Source organism: Podarcis liolepis, assembly GCF_965112155.1.
Source record: "Podarcis liolepis genome assembly, chromosome: 6".
Taxonomy (NCBI): domain Eukaryota; kingdom Metazoa; phylum Chordata; class Lepidosauria; order Squamata; family Lacertidae; genus Podarcis; species Podarcis liolepis.
The window spans coordinates 37,344,455-37,366,698 of NC_139559.1; the positions used below are offsets into that span (position 1 = coordinate 37,344,455).

The window sequence follows — 22,244 nt, forward strand, 5'->3', positions numbered from 1 at the left end:
CAATGTCTTTGGCTCTCACTGTCAGGCTGTGCAATAGGGTCAGATCAGGGCAGCAAGGGGCAAATCAAGATAGGAAAAAAACCACGGACTGTTTCTAGCATCCAAATCCCAACTCTCAAACAAAAAACACTTGGACTCAATCTTCTCAAGGCTGCATTCACACTGTGCACAGGCTTCCCAAAGGCATTTGGTTGGTCTCTGTGAAAACAGGTTTCGTGTCAAGGACCCCCAAGACACCCCTGAATAAAAACACGGTTCACACATCATTTTTGTTTTGGGTTTTGACATAATTTTGGCCACAACTTTATTGAATTACAGTATGTGAGTGGTTGCTTAGGCATTGGTTAGCAACTATCTAATCCCACTTGGAGGTAGGAACAGAACTGACAACCACATCCGTGTGGAAGTCAGTAAGAGTAAACAATTTTGGGGAGAGAATAAAGCTGGGTGCCAGGCTCACACCTCTCCCCAAATGCTCCCTGGGGCTCTTGCGTGGTCCTAGCCCTTTGTCAGGGATACGGACAAAAGCATGGCAAGCCTCTGGAGTTCTTTAACGGACTACCCTTGCAGCAGCAGCATTGAAGGGGTAGGCACAGCCAACCTCATCCCCTCCACCAACCAAAAACTTAACCAATGCCTAACCGCAACTTACAAGTTGTGACGATTTGCTACACAGTAGGCAAAACCCAAATGGCACCAGCCAATCAGCCAAATGGTAAAATTCCTACCAGGCCCCTGCTCCAACAGCAGACGACCCCATGACAGGCATAGCAAGGTCAGCGCAAACAAACCCTAATTAAAGGGAGGGTGGGAGGGTAATCCAATGTGTGCAGCGAAAAGAGGAAGCTCAACGCTGCACACAGAGACCTATATAGCACCCCCATCAATCAAATAAAATTGCAACCATCAATTTTCCCCAGCAACATTGGGGGTGCCCAATCAAATTTGTGGCCATCCAAACTAACCCGCCCAGCAACAGGGCATGTCATGGTTGCTCCCACCGCAACACGTGCTCTCCATGAAGGAGAACCCGCTTTGTTGGACTAGATGGGCCACTGGCCTGATCCAGCAGGCTCTTCTGAACTTATTAGGGTTTTTGTTTCAAAAAATCCACACACTGATGTTGGAATGTGGGGAACTGAACTCAAGATGGGGGAAAATGAGAAACGGAAAGAAGCTGAAGGGGACAGATTTGCAAATAAGCAGTGAGAAGAGCGAGGAAAAGGAGCAGTAACTTCCGCATTCCTTGGGCTTTATGAGATGGTGAGAAGCAGGGATGATTGTGGCGAAGAGATGAGCCTCCAAATCTTGGTCCTAAATGTCTCATCTTAACAGCTGGAAGCAATTACTCCTGGAGTCAGCTAGTTAAAAGTGCATAACAATGAATAAGACATGTTTAGGGACCCGTTGTTAATTAGCCATTATTTTGAGTTCCCTTGCAGCTTTAACTGAGATGCTTTAGCTCACTTCACAGCACACCCTGCCTCAAAATGGCACACAGAATCTCTAGTGCTTTAAGACATTTTGCTGCGGGATGCCTTATGTAACAAGCCTTGCATAACTTCTGCTAAAAGCACCTCCAGCAGCATCAGGCTTGCTCTCTGAGGTTTTATGCCAAAATGCAAGTGAAGTTTGAAGTTAGTTTTTTTAAAATAAAAAAATAAAAAATCATAACATCAGAGTGGAACTATAAAGCTGGCATCCGTCTGTCCCGGGAGACAATAAAGAATTGCGCCTTTGGGGGGTGAAGTCAAACTGTTGGAAGGTTATAGCACCTGCTGAGGCTGTAGAGACCGATACAGGAGAGGCATGTTTTGTTGCAGCTGGAGCCGATGTAGGCATCCAGTTGTCCTGCTGCAGGTGCACCACGGCGTGTCTTCTCTCTGAGCATCCTTAGCACAGTTACCCAAAAACTATGCACTTCGTTTGCAAGGGTGTGTGTGAAAATATTTGCAAAACTGAGTGCCCCCTTTTGGCACTGCTAGATCACACACACACACACTGTGCCCCCCCCCCTAGAAAAATAGGTGCTGGTACTCACCATGAAGTTGTCATAGTAAGTACCACACTTTTTAACAATGAAAAACAGGTGCCGGTACTGCATACCCTTGAGAACCTCCTGGAAAAAAACACCGTGTGTGTGTATCCATCTCAGTGCCCATAAAAGAAAATCAAATAGTTCTTGGACAAGTTTGGATTTGATATCCCGTTCTTTCTACTGAGCCCAGTCAGTCGTCAGTCATGCTCAGAACCATTTGACATGATTGACAATGGTTGCCCAAGACCTCCAATGAAAGGCCTTGTTCCCAGCCTGGTTATTTAAGATATTTTAGCTGAATGGGGTAGAAGTAAAATTTGGGTATATATTCTGCCACTGGAATTTGGAAAAAATTGAAAGGAGAGAAATTTTCCTGGCTAGCAATTAAGCTCAGGCCATAGTAGGGAGACTGCCAAATCTGGACCATTGGACTCAAACCCTTATGCTCCTTTGTTATCATCTCCCTCTCTTGAGACAGACGCTGGGAATGAGCGCGCCTGAAATATTAATAATTCCTAATAGGTCCTTGTCATATGAGGCGTGCTTTGTGACTATACCCCTCCTCCCTCCCCCCTCCAAAAAACGGGGGAGTTAATTGAATCAATGAAGTGAACAGCACAGCCATCCAGCATATGCCGGCTTCCCCTGTCAGCCCCAGTCATTACTGCAGGACCCATTGTCACTCCTCGTTGCTTGATTACACCACTTGGCCTGTGAGGGGATTTGATGGGAAGTGTCCAATGAGGGGCCAAGCTGTTTCCAAAGTCAGCTTTGCAAAGCCCCAGATAAAAGGGGGCTTCCCTTAATAAGGCAGGAAAAGGTTAGGACGAGAGGCATTACAGCAAATCTGGAAAGAGGTAAGGTGATAGTTTTCTCTGAGGCTTAGAGAACAGATGGGCTCCCAGGAGGTTCTGCATGTGGGTAACAGAAGAGCTGTTTCTTTTCTAGGAACACGCTTATCACTTGTGTGGAAAATCGGCAGAGCTTTTTGCAGCTTTGGCTACGAGCTAGCCAAGAAGGAGAGGGCTTTAAAAATTTAATCAGAAGTTAGGAGCAGCATCCTCTCTTTCAGCCTGGCAGCTCCTTGCTCTGATATTCTGGCAGGCAGCTGGGTTTCTTGCGTCTTCTTCAGCTGTCTCTCTAGGTCCAGTTTTGAGCCTTAGTTATTGGAGAGGCACTTGCATGCTTCTGGGTGCGTTTAGCGGTTTCAGCACGGTACGAGCCTCTCTGATCCTGACGAGATCTTGCATTCTCTGCTCCCAAGGAAACAGCCGAACTGGCAGGCAGCAGAGCTAATGTAGTGAAATGATGGCAGATAATGCCTGGCAATGGAGCTGCCAGCCTTGCGCATGGGTGTTAAAGGGGCAGCTGCAGAGCAAGAGACGCTCCCCCCAAACCCTCACTTAAAGAGAATGCAGTGAGTTTTTGAACAACGCATGGTGATAACAGACATGTAGTTGCAGGCTCAGCCGTGAAACGGGTTGAAAAGCACATCAAAGAGTTCCAGCTTCTCTCCTGCAGCTCTGTGCAAGAGAGAAAAAGAGGGTATAGTGGCAGGCAGCTGTTAGGAAGTATGGCCCGTTTGTTTTATGATGCCGCGTTGGGAATCAGATCTGGTTCCTCTGTAAGGGAAAGCGTGCAGTGAAAGGGCAGAGTGGAGAATTTAGAAGCTGCAGAAAATAGCCGGCATGTTTAGCATGGCAGGAAGGTAGCAAGAAATCCGTGCTAATGATAGGTTTAGTCTGGAAGCAACCCAGGAGAGGGCGGGGGGACCCCCTCCCCTCTTTTTTTGTTTAAGTTTATAAACTTGTGTGCATATTTAAAGCAATAATCCCCTTTACTGGTGATGATTATCATAATAATCACTGTCACTGATAATATATTTTTGTCATTTCTTAGAAGTATATGAAGCTATGACTTGCGTTTCTGCAAACAGCAGATAAGGTGGTAAGTCTGTATCTGGACTGCACCATTTCACATTTATGGTACAGGCTCAGATCACTGAATGTTCTCCCATACAAAAACATTCGCTTCAGATGCAGAACTTTGCACATCATGTCTTCCTCCTGACATACTAGGCTTCTTTGTGCATAGATATTTTTTTTTGCATGAAGTGTATAATCATGGGAGCCCCTGCCCATAGTTTGAAATGGTACTGCCCATAGCCAGATTTGCCACTTCATCTGCTGTTTGTAAGAACTAGGCCACTTTCTCAGGGTAATAGGGTTAATTTTTTATAAGGAATCTTGATGCTTGATTGCATGCATGATATGAAAAAAAGTTTTTTTAAAAAACAACAACCCTGAATTTATATCCTGCACTTCTTCCAAAAGGAGCCTGGGGCAGCATAGAAAAATAGAAAACGAAAGATCACAGTTCTGCAAAAAAAATTATGGGCATACAGTACTTCTGTGGAGGGCTATGTGCTACTTACTCAATATCTGGGAACTGCCCAGGGAGCTGACTTGTAATACTGAAGTAGTTTGTCGTGCACACTGAAGAAGAATGAAACTGATGAAATTCAATCAAATGCTGGTTAGCTGAAACATAGGAGATGATGATGGCTAGATAGATAGATAGATAGATAGATAGATAGATAGATAGATAGATAGAATAAAAACTGTACCAATGACCAGATCAGATTATACAGCTTTCAAATTCTTTGCAGTTCTGTATCCTGCTGAAAACATAGAAAGAATCCAGCCTAGTAATGCATGATATTTATAGATCTCTATATAAGGCCAGACAAGTGGAAGAGAACAGAGTTCACTTCTCTTTCTCTGTTGTCTCAGTGAGACCTGCTGTTGTCATTTGGCTTCTTCTGCACTAATCTGAAATCCTCTTTTTCTCCCCCCCTCTCCTAACAGCTTTCCATGAAGGAGGTTGGGGACGGGCTACATGAACAGATGAACTGCATGATGGGTGCTCTGCAGGAGCTGAAACTCCTCCAGGTCCAGACAGCTTTGGAACAGCTGGAGATCTCAAGCAATCCAAGCCAGGTTCCAGGAATTGGCCAGCACCAATATTGTCAAAACAATAAGGAGGCACCAAGAGCAAGGTGTGAAGCCAGCAGACAGGGCGAGAAGCTGCTGGGAAGAAGCTACTTGCAGGACTGCAGTTCCTCAGCCTTTTCGTGTTCTACTCAGGGGTCACAATCCGCCAGCCCGCTTCACCGCATTACTTTGCCAGACAGTAGCCATGGATACATGGCTTCTTCCCTTAACAGCATAAGCAGTGAGGACTACTATCATGCGAGCGGACATTCATCAACAGTGAGCACGGCAGAGTACCATTCTCCGAGGACGTTTGAGTCGTCCAGTGAGCACATGACGAGAAGCTGGTTTTCCCAAGACACAAACAGCTGGTCCGAGAGTAGATCGGGGTGCAGGGAATGTCAGTTCTCTGATGAGACCAACGACTGGACTTCCTCGCTAATGTCTCAGAGCAGGAATCGACAGCCTCTCATCTTGGGCGACAACATCTTTGCTGATTTGGTTGGAAACTGGTTGGATTTGCCTGAGATAGACAAAAAGGTGGAGAAGAACGAGACAACCCTGTCAAGCAGCAGGTCCCAGGAGTTTTGCAGAAAGTTCTCTCTCACAGCCAATATCTTTAAGAAGTTCTTAAGGAGCGTCCGGCCAGATCGAGACAGGCTGCTGAAGGAGAAGCCTTGCTGGCTGCCGACAGAAGACAAAGAGGCCGAAATCTTAAAGAGGCCCAAAAAGGCAAGCAAACAGAAGGGAACCTTTTACTTCCCGGTCCATGGGAACCTAGCAAACTCACACGACAAAGCAGAAAGGTGCCAAAAGAAGGAAACAGGCAAGGCCAAGGCCAAACATTGCACCAAGAAGATCCACAACACAATAGAACACACTCAGTCAGGGTTTGATTTTAACACAGCTGTATGGGTCTGAACTCCCAGAACTTGTTATCTCCTTTGCCTCCACTGTTCTGCCCCAATCAGGAGATAAAACAGCGAGAAAGGTGGAAGAAAAAGAGATCTGGCATGCAAGGACTGGGATGAGGAAAGGAGTTGATCTCCATACATTGACACAAATCACTTCCCAACTAACATCTATTGGATAAAGGGAGTCAGTTTGTATGCAGAAACTCCCCACACTAATGCTTAAGAGAATCTTTCACAGTTTGGGGAAGGAGGGGGCACAGCAGCGTCTTAATTAGCTGTTCCTCTAGACTCCCACTTTCATAGGCTTCAAGGTTGCCAAACATTTTCAGTTCATCTCTGATTCAGGTAGCAAGAGAATGTTACGTCTCAGTATGTGTGTGTGTGTGTGCAAGCTGGTGTGTGTGTGTTTACAATTTAACTCTGCTTTTTTCCTGTGTGCACTAAATCCTGGATCACACTCCAGGCAAATGAATAAGCACTTGATAATTAAATTAAGAGTGAGGGTTGGATTTGTAAGAAGAAGAAGAAGAGAGGCTGTGGGAAATGATTTGAGTGAAGTTTGTACAACCACATTGCGTTTTGACTGTTCTTTCTCTAAAGCGTTTTTTTCTGGCTCACCCCTCATGATCTGTACTGTACTAGAATGTGTCTAAGGAGTGCTATGTAGTGAGTAGCCAACCCATCGCTGCAACTTTAGGGTTACCAAACACGCTTCACCTCTTCATTTTGCCCTCAAAGCCTTAAACTCTGATGCCACACTGAGGTCCCAAGTTGCAATAGACCTTTCCTTGACTTTATTGTTTCATTTTGCATTTCTTACTCTGTACGAGTTTAGTCTTGTGAGAAATTAGTTCTCCGGCGGTCAGCTCTCCCAAGAGTTTGTTATTAATAAAGCAATGTTCCTCTCTCCACGTATGGCTTGGTGGGGCTGTTTGTGCATCGTGAGAAACTTGTGGAACAATTCTCATTATGCCGTGGTTCTGTAGGCAGAGAAGAAGCCGCATGTCACATATTTCTGATGGCAGGAAGTTGAGGGTTCAGAAAGAAAATTGGAAAAGTGACAATGGGTGGTAAGTCTGTGGTGATGGTTTCACTGGATGTTGGGACTGGCCCTGAATTCCCAAACTCCACTGCTTAACACTTGGCCGATTCTCTTGGGCCCTGCATTCTCTATCTGTAAAATGAAGAGCAGATGACTTAAACAGAACACAGGTTTGCGACACTTTAGGAAAAAATGAATGAAAGCATAACACCCTGGCAAGCTGAATGGGTGTACCGAAGTTTCTTTTCTTTCTAAGATTATAATAGGGGTCAGTTTGACTCATACAACCTGGAAGTTTGTGCCAGAACTTACACCTACATTTTGAGTTGTTCCAATCTTGATTTTATTTTAACAAAACAGTGCTATGCAGTTAATGTACTCCTTTAAACTTTGCTAAGCAAATGAGAGGGCCAGAAACGTGTTTTGTTTCTTTAAAAAAATGTCAGTGCTGTCTAATAAAATTATGTTCCTGTTTCAGTTCCACTAAGACAAACAGTCAAGTTGGAGGAGCCACCAGGATACTATAACTGAGAGCCCCCCTCCTCCCCCCCCCCGCTTACAAATGAATTAAACATAGGCACAAGGCAAAAGCACTATTTCTTTGCCCTTACAAGGAATCAAAAGCTGGTGAAGGATCTACTATGGGCACACAGGCATGATACACTTTCCATTTTTCCAACAACTGCAACCCTTTCCCATTCTTTGCTTTCCTGAATTAATGGACATCATTTCGTTATATATAATGCACTCTATGCCCCAAATAGTTAATAACCATATGCTGATAATAACTGACTACCTACTGCCTTCTTACTACGTACAAGTACTTCATAAGAAAATGCCCAGCTGCATTAAGGTTAATATAAGTGGATGTCTGCTAGCTCAGGCACAACATGCATTTCTCGCAGAAGTCCCATGATTCTTTTTTCCACTCTGTCCTCAGCCCAAAGGAGGCTGAACTGGCTGCAGGTCTGAATAGGAGAAGGGAAGACAAGAAGTTTGCTGAACTTTGTCTCCTCTGGTCATTTTCCCATTCAAACTCATCAACCTGTGTTTTCATCCATGGGGAGAAGACACAGGGAGTCCTGTGAGGTGGAGGGAGCAGCCCAGTCTTTTTGTTTTTGTTTTTTGAACCCTAAACTATGGCAGAAAGAATCACAGAAATCTGCATGGTGCCTAATTTGAGTGTTACGGCTTTAAGTAAAGATTATATAAGGTCAGGGTGTATATAATCGGGAGTGTATGAGCTGTTAGGGGAGGGGGTAGTACCTCTGGTGGGGGACATATTGTGCTCCTTCTGGGGTAGTTTGTCCACCTTTGGTCCCCACCTTGTCCTCAGCTCTCACCTGTGGCTCCTAGAAACTGTCCATGCGACACCAGCCACACCCCAGAAACAGCTTTGACTAGCTAATGGATTTCAAACCCTTGGTGAGTTAGGAAGTTCCCCTGCATGCAAAGACAGACTCTGGTGGATTGAGCGGATGAGACCAATAGTGGGTCCAGTGGTCAAGAAGGTGGTTTCTGCATGTGCTGTAGAGGGAAGTGAGGGGCAGATGAGGTTCATCAACCTGGGAAGGTAGCCCATGTAGCTATGTAGCCCATGTAGGGGAAGGAAAACTCTGATCCTAAATCTCCACTACCTTGTGGGATATCTTCAGGAGAAGAAAAGGCTCAGGAGTAAACCCTACACAAATCTGAAGTAGGAGTCCCTAAGACAACTGGATACCACCTTGTACGCCTCCTTGCAGCAACTTGCAGTCAAGCTGGTGCTAAATGTATTGCTCTGCTTTCCCTTGGACCACATCCGCAAGGCCGGGTGGAGGGGAGGTGGTCCTGTCATCTGGGCAGGCAGGGCCTCCATACACACTGCCCAGAATTGCACCCCGGGGAGGCTATTTCTGTGCTTTCACAGTGGTTTGTCTCTTGAGACAGATGGATGCCAGCAACAACAATATAAATCAATGGAGCACTGGTGAACTCTGTGTCCCATTGCCATCTTAAAATCATTTTAAAATCGGAAGAGAAGAGACACAATAATCCAGACGTAGATCTATTGAAACATGGAGTATATAAATGTCCTCAGCTGCTTTTTAAAGGCTAGGAAGGAAGGACAAAAGTAGACATGTCAAGGGTGCAAATCCTGACTGCCAAGCCTGTCCCAGTAAAAAACCAATATGCAGGCATAATGGTGAAATAAATAAAAAAATGGTGGCCTTTGTGAAATGCCAGGAGATTCAAGTAATTGGACCCTGCAAGCAGTTTAGAGAGCAGAGACAGGGAACCTATGGCTCTATAGATGTTCCTGGACTCCCAACTCAAAGCAGTCTCAGCCAACATAACTAAAAGTCAGTGATGGGAGTTGTAATCCAACAGCCTCGGGGGGGGGGGGCTATTGGTTCCCCATCCCTGATATAAAGTGAGCAGGAAAGATACTTAACAGTTGGAGGCTGTTGGACTTTGAGAGACATACTGAAGCAACCTTCCCCAGGCTGGTGCCCTTCAGATGATGTTGAAATACAGCTTCCATCATAGGCAGTCGTGGGTGGAACTGATGGGTGCTGGAGTCCATCAGCTGACCAGAGGATACCACGTTAGGGAAATCTGCTGTAAGCAACGTTTATGGACAAAGGGTCCTTGTATATAAGAGGATGAAACCTCCAGAGCGTTACATGGAACAGGAAGAAAATGGGGAGCCACTCCCATGGTATGTAAAACAGCTTTCTGTCATTGTCTCTCATGGTTTTAAACCCCACTGCCCGGCCTGCTTGCTCACACACAGCCAACAGAACTCCACGCAGGCCCTGCGACTCCAGGGTTTATAAATAAGGTAATGTGAGCCGATTTTGCCGTGCCACGTGGTTCCTCGCAAATGGCAAAAGCCCCCATAACAACAGCTGTCAGCAAGCACTGTTTCCCTCCTGTCTGACAAGGAAGCCAACTGGAACTCCTCCTGAGAAAGAGACCTTTGGCCTCTCCTGCCTTTCCCTGACAGCTGCACGGAAAGCATCAGAACACTCTCCCTTTTATGTGATATTGGTGGGGCCACAGGAGGGGGGAAATATAAGAGAGAGAAAAGATTGCCAGTGGAAACTCTACCCTGCGCCAGGTTGCAGTTGAGAGACCCTCAGACAGCCATATTGATTACATTTCCCCTGGTTATGGGAAGATATTAAAAGCTTGTGAGGGAAGAAGTTCACAAGCGCCCCGCAGGTCGGCTCCAACACTGCACAGAACGTCTGTTCCCTTGATACTGTACAGCTCCTGCAGCTGTTGACTGGGTAACTCCTATTAACCAGGACTGTCTGAAGTTTGTTGGTGGTCTGCTTTAATCTGATGGGACTCGAGGCTCACTGTGGTCTAGACGAGAGTCATAATTTTCTGAGGTGTGCGCTTGCCTGTGTATTGTGCCCATTCTAGTATTCTACCCAAGACCTTGCGCCATGAACATCATACACAACACAATCCTTGAGTGAAGCATTTCCCCCCTACTAGTTCTCAAGGGACAGCTGGTGACAGCGCCTGCCCTAACATTAGGTAAAATGAGGCAGCTGCCTCAGGCAGCAGGTGTGGGGGAAAATGAGGGCAGTGGCAGCAGTCCCCCTGGCCATTCCTCCAGAGCTCCCTGGCTGCTTCTTTCTGTCAGAAGCTAGAATTTAGTACACCATGTGTCCTGCCATGCACGCCCTGTGGCCCTCGGGTACAGTGGAGAATGTTGTCTGTTCACCAGTACTGAGGTAAGATCCAGCTGCCAGCCAAGTTGTGTTCTGTACTTGGAATGGGGAGAGGCACAATCTTGTATTTCTCTTCAGGAAGCAAAGTATCTTGGGCTGGTCTTGGATAGTGACACAATGTAGGGAAGGTGGAAGGGTATTGCACAGAATTTAGGACAGTAGAAAGCAGCCAATTCCAGAAGTCACTTTTACCTGAGCACAGCACTCCTCTTAACTGGCCAACTTACAGCCAATTCATGAACCCCAAAGCAAAGTGCGACTCCACAGCACATCATAGATGGTCGTGAACCGAAGCAGCCATCTGTCCGCTACACTACAGGACCAAGAAAAGTCTGTTATAAGGATTTAAAGAATTTCCCCCTCTGACCTCATCCCACATAGAAAATTGAACTGGCTGGAATTGGAGATGAGCTGCTGTAACACTCTTTAAATTTGCCACATGCTCAAGTCCAATTTTGGGGTCACAAAAATCAAGCCTGAAATTGATGGGATCCACAATTTGAGATGGAATCTAATAACTCAAGCTAAAAGAAGGGCTAAGCACTGCTGAAATAAATGGAGCTTATACTGGAAGAATTATTTGTGAGTCACAGCTATAGTTTTTGGCAGAGTCTGGGTCAGACAGTTGGCAGAAGCCTTGCAAGAGGGGAGTCAGTACTGACAATGTTGTGCAGACTGAGAGACAAACGAGGAAGGGAACAATGTGAAAGCACAGGCTTGGCTGCAAATTCCATCTAATCTCAACTCACAGACCGTCTTGATCGATTTCGGCTGGGGGCCCCCTATTTAATATTTTGAAGGCATCATTAATTGCTGTCTCACTGCCTTCGTGACTTTCCCTGAAATAATAATAAAGGGCTTTTCCCTTGCCTGATGCTATTTCCATAAAATGATTTTGCATTGTTGGGGAAGGGACGTGCCTAATTAGCCTGACAGAAGTATTTAATGAGGCACCATCAGATTCCTGCATCTTGGTTAGGATTTGTAAATGCAAAGCACACGACACAATAGCACCATTACCTCTCACCCCACCCCGTTAATTACAGCACATTCCCCCACCCCTGGCTTATTTCACACAGTTTATGTGAGGAATAATAAATGAACCTCAGGCCTCCGGGTGTATTAGAATCCCCCCATTTTGGCTGCCACAGGAACAAATGATAAAAAGAGCTTGAACATCCCTTTAGTATTGATGGTGCCCACCCAAATAAAATTCTAGGATCGCAGGATTACACGGGCCCAGAGAAACATTATGAACCTCTCCCAAAACTGGCACCCCTGCCACACAATAGCTGCCTTCAAATGAACACATATAATCCCAAGCACACTGTGCCACAATCAGACTGCAAGAGTGAACAAGGCACGCTTCACAGAGGTGCCTGCAGACCAAATGATGCTTAAGCAGATAGATCTAGGAATTTCTAAACATTTTCTCCACATGCGATCTGGTTGTGTGAATGGGTTCAGAATACTCTGGTCAGGAAGCAATCATTCAGAGGACTTCTTGTCCCTTTTCTATCACACCAGGGTCATTTCATGTTTTATCGTGCTGTAGTATAAAGACCAGAGTTCAAATCGCCACTCACTTGGGGGCCTTGGGCCAGTTATTGCCTCTCATCCTAGCCCACTTCACAGTGTTATTGTGAACATAAACTGAAAGGGGGGAGAACCATGAATGACATCTTAACCTCCTTGGGTCAAGGTGGGATAGATATTTAGAAAAGGTGGGGTATACATTTATATAAATGCCAGGAGTAATCCATCCACATGGCCTGGAATTGTCCTAGCACAGTGACTGTGACATCACCAGCTTTCTGTCCTATCAACTCTGCAGTCAGAGGAACACAATATTAATCAATCAGCCCGGGCCATCTATTTTATCCTGAGGCAAGCAGCGGAGGGTGGGGGGAGCATTGGATTTGAATTCAGTCTCTGGGAGCTTCTAATGAAATACAGTACTATCTCTTTTCAGCAAAATTCACCCCTTTCATTCTAGACTGTCATTTCTTGTCATCGTATTCCATCCATCAGAAATCCAGAGCCAGCTGCTGTGGTTTTGACTCGTCAATTGACTTTTAGGATGGACCAGTCATTGGTAGGCACATATCTTTCCAGTTCTTATCTTATTTCTCCTCACAACAACTCTGCAAGATAACTTAGACTTAGAGACAGTGATTTACCCAACCTTGGATGCACCAGTGGAGATTTGTACCTGGGTTTATTTGAACCTAACATTGTAAGCTAAAGTGCATGGCAGAAGTAAGTATTTCTTCTCCTTTCTTCAGCTGTATCAGCCATGGAGAAACATCAGTGCTGGGAGTTGCCTTGGAAGCAGTCCTAATATAGTAACTATATGGGCAGCTTCCTTAGGCCTTCCCTATGGATTACGCCTCAAGGAACAGCAGCTCTGCTGTGACTCAGCCTCAAGATAGCAAGAAGGAGGCTTTGCAGCTGGCGACTAGAACGTCAATAGTCAGGTTCCCCAGATACATAAAGCCCTAGGAATTTTTTTTGCAGGGGGCAGAGAGAAGAGCACTGCCATTTTACTTGTGCAAAATTGAGACTCTGTGTGACAGTGATAAATATAGTGCTTCGCAGATATTGCTAAATAGAGGCAACGTATGGCCCATGAGCACCTCTCATTAATTTAATTTATATCTCCTTGTAGGATTGCCAGCTGGCCATAGTTTTACAGGCCCATCATTTTACTCTCATAGCCTCTCGCCAGAATTAGAAGATGCAAATCAGAATAAATGCCATCAAAGCCATTTCTGCTGTTCATGACGAAATGATGCATCTGCTGTCCTAGAACACATGTGAGCATTAAGGTGCCAGACAGGAGTGGTGGCTGCATTTGCAGTGAATTTTGCACACAGGAGTAATGCAGTGCAACTACAGCTGTAATGCTATTCAATTTGGTTTCAAATGGAAACAAAAGGTCCAGCAAATATATGCTGAACAATGCTCTGCTCCAGGAACAGACAACATGCTGAATTATAGACAAAGTGACATGAGGGTGATGGAGAAATCAGTCATATAAAACTTTATATCTTTCATTATAGTGAAAACTGTGGTGCTCTTTTACACACACTTTAACGTTATGCAATAGCTGCTGTTGCATGAGTCTGCTAAGCCCATGTAATCATCATCATCATCATCATCATCATCATTTATAATAATAATGTTTCCCCAGCCACTCTTCCAACAGAATATTAAAATACAATAGTCTATTAATCATTAAAAGCTTCCCTTAACAGGGCTGCCTACTGGGGGCCAGAGCATAATGTGGGTGACAATGGGGCTGATAATATAGATTGAACTCACAGAAATGCCTCTTCAGTATAGGACTGATTTTAAGGGAAGAAAGAGCAAACAAGAAATATCTACTCCTCTCCATTCAAATACATGATACTAATATGGATTTATAATTTTTCATTTGTCTAATGTATTACCCTAATATGGATTATGAAGGAAAGTGATTCCCATTGCTCCCTCTGCTCACCCCAAAAAGCTCATCAGCTTGCAATTTTGTAGGCTTAATCCACTCTGAAAGGTCTCCCATGCCTGCAAATTTCAGCTACTTCTAGCAAAAGGGGAAAAGCTATATTTTTATTCCCCATAAGAGTGAGTGTAGGGTGCGGGGTGGGAACAAGACTTCATTTTATACAGAGTGGCTCAGAACCCAAATCACAGATTAAAGCGGACAGAGCCCAGAGGGTCTCAGAATCAGATCAGATTCCACCCCCCCCCCAAAAAAAAAAATACCGGCTACAAGGCAAATCTTGGAACCTGTCCATATCACTAGCTCTTACACAGCTGGAGGTGTTTCAAATTGAGGATTGGGGAAGAAATGTAATATGCTTATTACCACATGGCATTTCTTCCCAGCTTAGCTACTTAACTGCACAGCGCTGGCCACTGAATTGAACGGCACAATGTGCCTGGGAGACTTGTGAATACAAATGGCTTCTCTTGGCAATTGCAATGTGGGCATGATAGAGCTAATCAGAAAAAGAGAGGGCAGGTCTGCCTTTCTGCCTCACTCAAGTATAGGGGGAAAGGAGGAGGCAGGTGGGTTCAGCTGGCATATCCCATGTTCCACACACAAGGTCTGAAAGAATGTGTTTCTTGCAGGGCATGTTGGATCAATTGGACACATAAAAGTCTCTTTATTTTCATACCAATCCCAATGAAGCTAAAGACTCCTCCAACATCCAAAATCTGATGTTAAGACAGATGGTCTCCTAAAGACTTGGAATTATAACATTTTTTAAAAAAAAGAATAGTAATCTGCAAATCAATTTCACACAAAATTCTTTTTCTTGCACTGTAATGGAACTCCTCAAGCAAACTCTGGCTGAAGGAAAGGGAAAGTTGTGCTTTTTCTTGCTTGCTCAATTTTTATGGGTGACATTGTGAGACAACGGAAGCCTCATTCAATCAGACCTTTTTATCCTTTTTCAAGTCAATAAAATGCAGTAATTACCAGCCTGGCATGGCTTTCTGCTTTTCCTTCACAGGTCACACAAGGCCAGCACTTTGCTTTTACGCAATGCTGCATTGACTTTAATGGTTAGTCGGAGGCACTTAAGCAAACTGAGAGATCTTCTCAGGTGACAGTGCCCTCTCGGGGATTTCCCCTTGAGCCAAAGGCTAGCAAAATGTGAACTTAAAAGGCTCAGCAGTTCTGTCCTGATTTGCCTTTTTGCCTTATTAACTCTGACACCTTCCCATTTACTCTCGAGGCAGATTATCAGCCTCTGGATCGGAAGGAGCTATATTCTGTTACAGAGGCAATGGCAGAACTGGTCATCAGCAACAGCGAACAAAGGAGGAGAAAAACTCACCCAATTCAACAGGCACGCGTGGGTTTAATGGCAAAATGTCCTTTCTGGCAAAACAAAATGATAGGGTTGCTGAGGGCTGGCTGAATGCAGCTGCCACAGTACTGTCTAGTACTTCCATACCCCTCAACCGGGACATCCTGTTTCTTCATGCAAGAGCATGGTAGTTATTTTGGGTGCCGCAATCCCACACTGAAAAAGCACTTTGCGGGGGGGGGCAATCTTGTGTGGTGTCCCAAAATGCACATTTTGGGGCACCCTGCTCTCACATTAGAGCACTGCTCACCCCCCAAAAGTGCTTCCTTTGGGTGGAAGATAGAGAGGGGTGTGCAACTATGTGTGTACAAACAACAGTGTCTGCATTAGCAGGCAATATTACTTTATTTATTTAATTAGCTGATAGATGACTTAAAATTAAAACATGAAGCTGCTTGTGAAGTAATAATAATAATAATAATAATAATAATAATAATAATAATATATTATTTATACTCAGCCCATCTAGCTGAGTTTCCCCAGCCACTCTGGGCGGCTCCCAATCGAGTGTTAAAAACAATACAGCATTAAATATTAAAAGCTTCCCTAAACAGGGCTGGCTTCAGATGTCTTTTAAAGATAAGATAGCTGCCTATTTCCTTCACATTTGAAGGGAGGGCATTCCACAGGGCGGGCGCCACTACTGAGAAGGCTCTCTGCCCGGTTCCCTGTAACCTCACTTCTCGCAATGAGGGAACCGCCAGAAGGCCCTCGGCGCTGGATCTCAGTGTCCAGGCAGAATGATGGGGGTGGAGACGCTCCTTCAGGACCGAGGCCATTTAGGGTTTTAAAGGTCAGCACCAACACTCTGAATTGTGCTCGGAAACGTACTGGGAGCCAATGCAGATCTCTCAGAACCAGTGTTATGTGGCCCCGGTGGCCATTCACAGTCACCAGTCTTGTTGCCGCATTCTGGATTAATTGCAGTTTCCGAGTCACCTTCAAAGGTAGCCCCACGTAGGGTGCATTGCAGTAGTCCAAGCGGGAGATAACTAGAGCATGCACCACTCTGGCGAGACAGTCTGCGGGCAGGTAGGGTCTCAGCCTGCGTACCAGGTGGAGCTGGTAGACAGCCGCCCTGGACACAGAATTAACCTGCATATACCTGCAATTATAAAAAGCATATAAACAAAATACACACTGCCAATATCACAGTAAAAATCCAGAAACCAAAATTCTGAGCAGTGCAATTGAAACATTAAGATATTTGAATGAAGAAACAAGTGGGTTTTTTTAAAAGCATCTAAAACATGTCACAGTTGATGCCTCTTGGACTGCACAGGATAGGGTGTTCGAGAGAGTCGGTGCCACTGTGGAAAAGGCCCGCTTCTGAGTTATTTTTAGATAGTAATCTGCCAGACACAGTACAACCACATGGGCCTTCTCCAATGGTCATAAAGATTGACTGGTTCTATACAAAGAAAAGCAGCCTAATATCTATCCTGATCCTAACTTGTTCTAGGCTATATATTTTGGTAACAGAACCTTGAACACTGTTCAGTAGCTAGTAGGCAGCCAGGTGGTTCTGTACATTAACCACACCTGGCACAGGACAAGATGCTTAAGTACCAAACCAATACTACTGCCATACTCCTGTTCGTTGGTCAAAATCCAGGATTGCCTGCATTACATTAAACTCATTTTTAAGAAGCCAGCAAATTGCAAGATGGAGATTTTTAACGCTTCTGTGGCTTTTTACTTCTTTGGGCTCCATTATCTCCATCGGCATCTGCACAAACACAGGAACACTAAAAGGTTTGGTTTTGTTTCTTTTATTTATTTATTCTTCTTCTTTTAGTTCTTGCTCTGGAGCAAGCTCATGCTCATGAGTTCTCAAATGTCTTTTTAGGATCAGTAAAGCACAGCCCATCCCCTCTGGCACGCCATGTACTATGCTCTACTTTTTATTTTTTACTTTATGCATTAGCGGAGAATGGATTCATGCACTACACCAGACTGAGCAATTCCATTAATTTGCTTTGCATGCTCTCTGGCATATAAAGAAGTAGGACTTCATCAGAGTTTAACTCTTGCCATAGCGAGTTCCTTGCTTCTTTTCACTGCTCTCCATCCTGCATTCCAGTTGACTTCTGCTTACATGGTGGGAATGCCAGCAGTCTCATTCAGCATCAATGCTTGTGGCAATACTTTAAAAAACTCCATTCGGGGTCATGACATATTATTATTATTAGCATTAGCATTACCATTTCAACCCAGAAGGAGACCAGGGCATCAAAAAACCAAAAACAATGCAACTAAAAATTAGATATTTTAAATATATTTGTATTTTACTTAAAAACCTAAAATATTAAACACATCATAAAAAAATAGACACATAACCTCATGGCTAATAATTTCAAGGTTGCCAGGAACATTGTCATTCAGCCACCAAATGTGTGGGTGAACAGCAATGCTTAATTCCCCCCCAAATGTTTGTAATGAAACAGACACATCTCATCAGGGAGCATTCCATAACCAGGGAACCACCACCAAGTAGGCCCTGTTATGGGTCACCACCGACCAGGCAGCACCCAGTTGTGGTACCACCGATAGAGGCTCAACTAGAGCCAGGGCTTTTTCGGCTGTGGCTCCGATCTGGTGGAACACTCTGTCACAAGAGACTAGGGCCCTGCGGGACTTGACATCTTTCTGCAGGGCCTGCAAGACAGAGCTGTTCCACCAGGCCTTTGGCCAGGGCACAGCCTGACTCCCTCCCTCGGCAATCTTCGCGGAGCTCTGGCCCAATGGTTGCCAGTGGCTTGATTTGAATTAATTTTATAATGAATGATTTTAGAGTGTTGTTTGTGCTGTACTTTTGTACTGTTTTATTGTTGTTAGCCACCCTGAGCCCGGCTTCGGCTGGGGAGGGCGGGATATACATAAAATTTATTATTATTATTATTATTATTATTATTATTATTATTATTATTATTATTACCCCTGCTGATCGTGGAGCCCAAAATTGTTGATATTGAGGGATTTGCACCTTAAGGTGCTTGGATTGAAAGTCATTATGTCTTTATATGCTACTACTAATGTCTTGAACTGAGCCTCACTGTGAGAGGTCCCCATAACCTAGCTGTCATTATGGTGAAGGGGCAAAAAAGAGGTACAGGAGGAAAGAAAGGATTCACACTAAGGAAGAAACTTCTTAGGGCCCTAATGCTTAGGATCTCCAAAGTCTGCACTTTGAGCAAAGCAGAGTGGAAACAGCTGAGGTAAAGGAGATTATGAAAGTAGAGAAATCCATTGCCACTAGATGTGGCAATGCTAGCTTGCATGACTTTAAAAGAGGAATTAGATAGCTTAATGTTAAAACACAGTTTTGTCTTTGTGGGGAGGGAGGCTGCTTTGATACTCTGCTTGTATATTTCCCAAACAGTGGCGTAGTGTGGGGGGTGCAGGGGGGGCCGGCCGCACCGGGCGCAACATCTGGGGGGTAGGGTTAGGGGGCGCAAATTCACGGGTTAGGGGGCGCAAATTACTTGCCATGCCCCGGGTGCTGACAACCCACGCTACGCCACTGTTCCCAAAGCATCTGTCTGTCCACTGTTGGAAATATAATGCTGGTCTAAATGTATCCTTGGTGTGGCCCAGCAAAGCTCCTTTTACATTACTAGAAGTAGCTGTTCCCGAAGGCAGTGTTATGACTTATAAAACCTGAAAGCATTGGGCAGGAGGACAGGCAGCCTGGTAGTCATCATGCGAGGTTTGTGTACGGCTGAGTTTTCCTCTAGTAGCATGTAGGGCAAGGACTGCTTCTCCTTGCTTCCAACCCAATAATTCTTTATGCCGCTTTGAGCTGCAGACGACAGCTTGTGCCAGCTAACATGTTTGCTCCCAAGGAACAAGATTGTAATGGGCTGTACATTCTGCCAGCGTAACATTTCATGTAAAGCTACACATCACTGTGCTTTGATCACTAAAGCAGAAAAACCACCGAGTCTCGGCAGAAAAGGGAGTTCAAAATAGTTTACGTATAAATACGCAGGTAACGTTGAACTGACCATTTGGCAAAGCTGGATACGAAAGAAGGATTTCAAGCAAATGCAGGAGAATTGGAGCTTATCCTCACATAGCCTTCTGAGGGTCTACATGTGATGCTGAGTGTTTCACTGGCAATCACGTTTTGTCTGTTTAATAATAAGAGGACACATTTCATTGGGTTTCGTTTCACTGCAGTACACAAGGAAGGAAAGTTTAACCCAGAGCTGTCCTGATTTGGGCTGATGGAGCCTGGAGAGCAACATGTTGGGTACTTCCCTCGTCCCCCCAATACAGTGGTACCTCGGGTTACAGACGCTTCAGGTTACAGATGCTTCAGGTTACAGATTCCGCTAACCCAGAAATAGTACTTCGGGTTAAGAGCTTCAGGATGAGAACAGAAATCGCGTGGCGGCAGCACAGCGGCAGCGGGAGGCCCCATTAGCTAAAGTGGTATCTCAGGTTAAGAACAGTTTCAGGTTAAGAATGGACCTCTGGAACGAATTAAGTACTTAACCTGAGGTACCACTGTAGTAGAATGGGTGGTTTATTTGGAAACAGTTCATGGACGATCTGATTTGTAGCAAGTTATATTTTTACATAGAAAAAACATGTTTTGGTTTTATGTTTTGAGTTTTTTCTTTTTCCAACTATCTTCCTGGCTCTCTGAGGTCATTCCCACCTGTTCTCTTAAGAGCCCCTAGAGCACTGACACTCCTTCCCCTTCCACATCCTCCCGCCTCCTCTGCCACTTATTTTCACACACACAGCTGAACGTTATTCACGCAGTGAAGTCAAGCAAGAAAGCATACTTTGTCTCGACGGGAGCAGCCGCACGGCAGCACCCACGAGAATATTTTAGAATCCCACATGAGTCAGTGGGAGAAAAGTTCCTGTGAAGTGGAAGAATAAACAAATACCATGGCTATGAGCAAACATTTGACTTGCAGAAAGTCCTGAAGCTGGTATTTCAGGAGCATCTGTATGCCATCAACATTTTACAGATGAAAATTGGGACACAAAAATGACACCCATAAAACTTTTCTCATCAGTCCAAAGAGCATAAACCACCGAGCCTCTTGGGCTTGCCGATCAGAAGGTTGGCGGTTCGAATCCCTGTGACGGGGTGAGCTCCCATTGCTTGGTCCCAACTCCTGCCAACCTAGTAGTTTGAAAGCACACCAAAAAGTGCAAGTAGATAAATAGATACCGCTCCAGCAGGAAGATAAATGGCGTTTCCGTGCACTGCTCTGGTTTCGTCAGAAGCGGCTTAGTCATGCTGGCCACATGATCCAGAAAAACTGTCTGCGGATAAACGCTGGCTCCCTCGGCCTGTAAAGCGAGATGAGCACCACAACTCCAGAGTCATTTGCGACTGGACTTAACTGTCAGGGGTCCTTTACCTTTACCTTTTACCACCATACCACCTGCAACACTGACCTACATTGCTAAGCAATCTCTACTTACCGGATGCTGCAGTTAATTTGCAATAGCCTTGGTTACAAATCCCGGTAGTTACTACTTTTAAAGCCCTAAACCATCAATGACCCTCCAGATATTGTTGGGCTTCAAGCTCCCATCAGTTCCTAATAGTTCTCTTCTGCCTCATGTAGATGTTTCTGTTTTGGCAGACATTTGACCTGCCAAATTGTAGAAGTTCTAAATTTTCCTGGTTTTTTAAATAGTTTTTATATGCTGCCACTTGTCGCCATTATGACTGTTGTCTTGGGCTGCATACAAAGCATACATTTAAGGCACATAGCTTCCCAAAATGAATCCTGGGAGCTGTCGTTTACACCTCACAGAACTGCAGTTCTCGGCACCTTAACAAACCACAGTTTCCTGGATACTTTGGGGGAAGCCAGGCACTTTAAATGTGCTTCAAATATATGGCAGCCCTGTTTAGGGAAGTTTTTAATGTTTGATGTTGATGTTTTATCACATTATTATTATTATTATTATTATTATTATTATTATTATTATTATTATATTGGGAGCCACCCAGAGGCTGGGGAAACCCAGCCAGATGGGTGGGGTATAAATTATTATTATTAGTAGTAGTAGTAGTAGTAGTAGTAGTACATGGAGTCTTATTTTGTGCCAGAACCACCTGGGGCATTTTAATGGGAGCCAGTGTGGTGTAGTGGTTAAGAGCGGTAGTCTCGTAATCTGGGGAACCGGGTTCGTGTCTCCGCTCCTCCACATGCAGCTGCTGGGTGACCTTGGGCCAGTCACACTTCTCTGAAGTCTCTCAGCCCCACTCACCCCACAGAGTGTTTGTTGTGGGGGAGGAAGGGAAAGGAGAGTGTTAGCCGCTTTGAGACTCCTTCGGGTAGTGATAAAGCGGGATATCAAATCCAAACTCTTCTTCTCTTCTTCTAATGGAAATGTCTTCTTCTTCTTTGGTGATCACTCATAGCCAAGTAAGATTGTCTTCCATTTAACAATGAGTCTGTAAGTGACTGTGGAGGCCAATTCTAGATCCACACGTCCTTCCACCAAGGGACATTGGTTTCTGGACAGGAATTGATCATGGTGTGGATTTGCCAAGTGTGCCTTCCTCTTAGCATGTTTCTCCCTTGCGTCCTGATTTCGAGTGTCTTCAAAGCCTATGACACCTTTGGTAAAGGCTGTTCTCCAACTGGAGCGCTCGCAGGCTAGTGTT

The 22,244-nt window shown here is 44.8% G+C and overlaps 1 protein-coding gene across 1 annotated transcript in view; it reads left to right on the forward strand.

The window, feature by feature from the left end:
* Positions 1 to 6,856, forward strand: part of INKA2 (inka box actin regulator 2) — a 30,049-nt gene extending 23,193 nt beyond the window's left edge. Inside the window, exon 2 of the mRNA XM_083509048.1 lies at positions 4,906 to 6,856. Within this exon, the coding sequence (XP_083365174.1) occupies positions 4,906 to 5,952 (1,047 nt within the window). The 3' untranslated portion in view covers positions 5,953 to 6,856. The remainder of the gene's footprint in view (positions 1 to 4,905) is intronic.
* Positions 6,857 to 22,244: the final 15,388 nt, after the last annotated feature.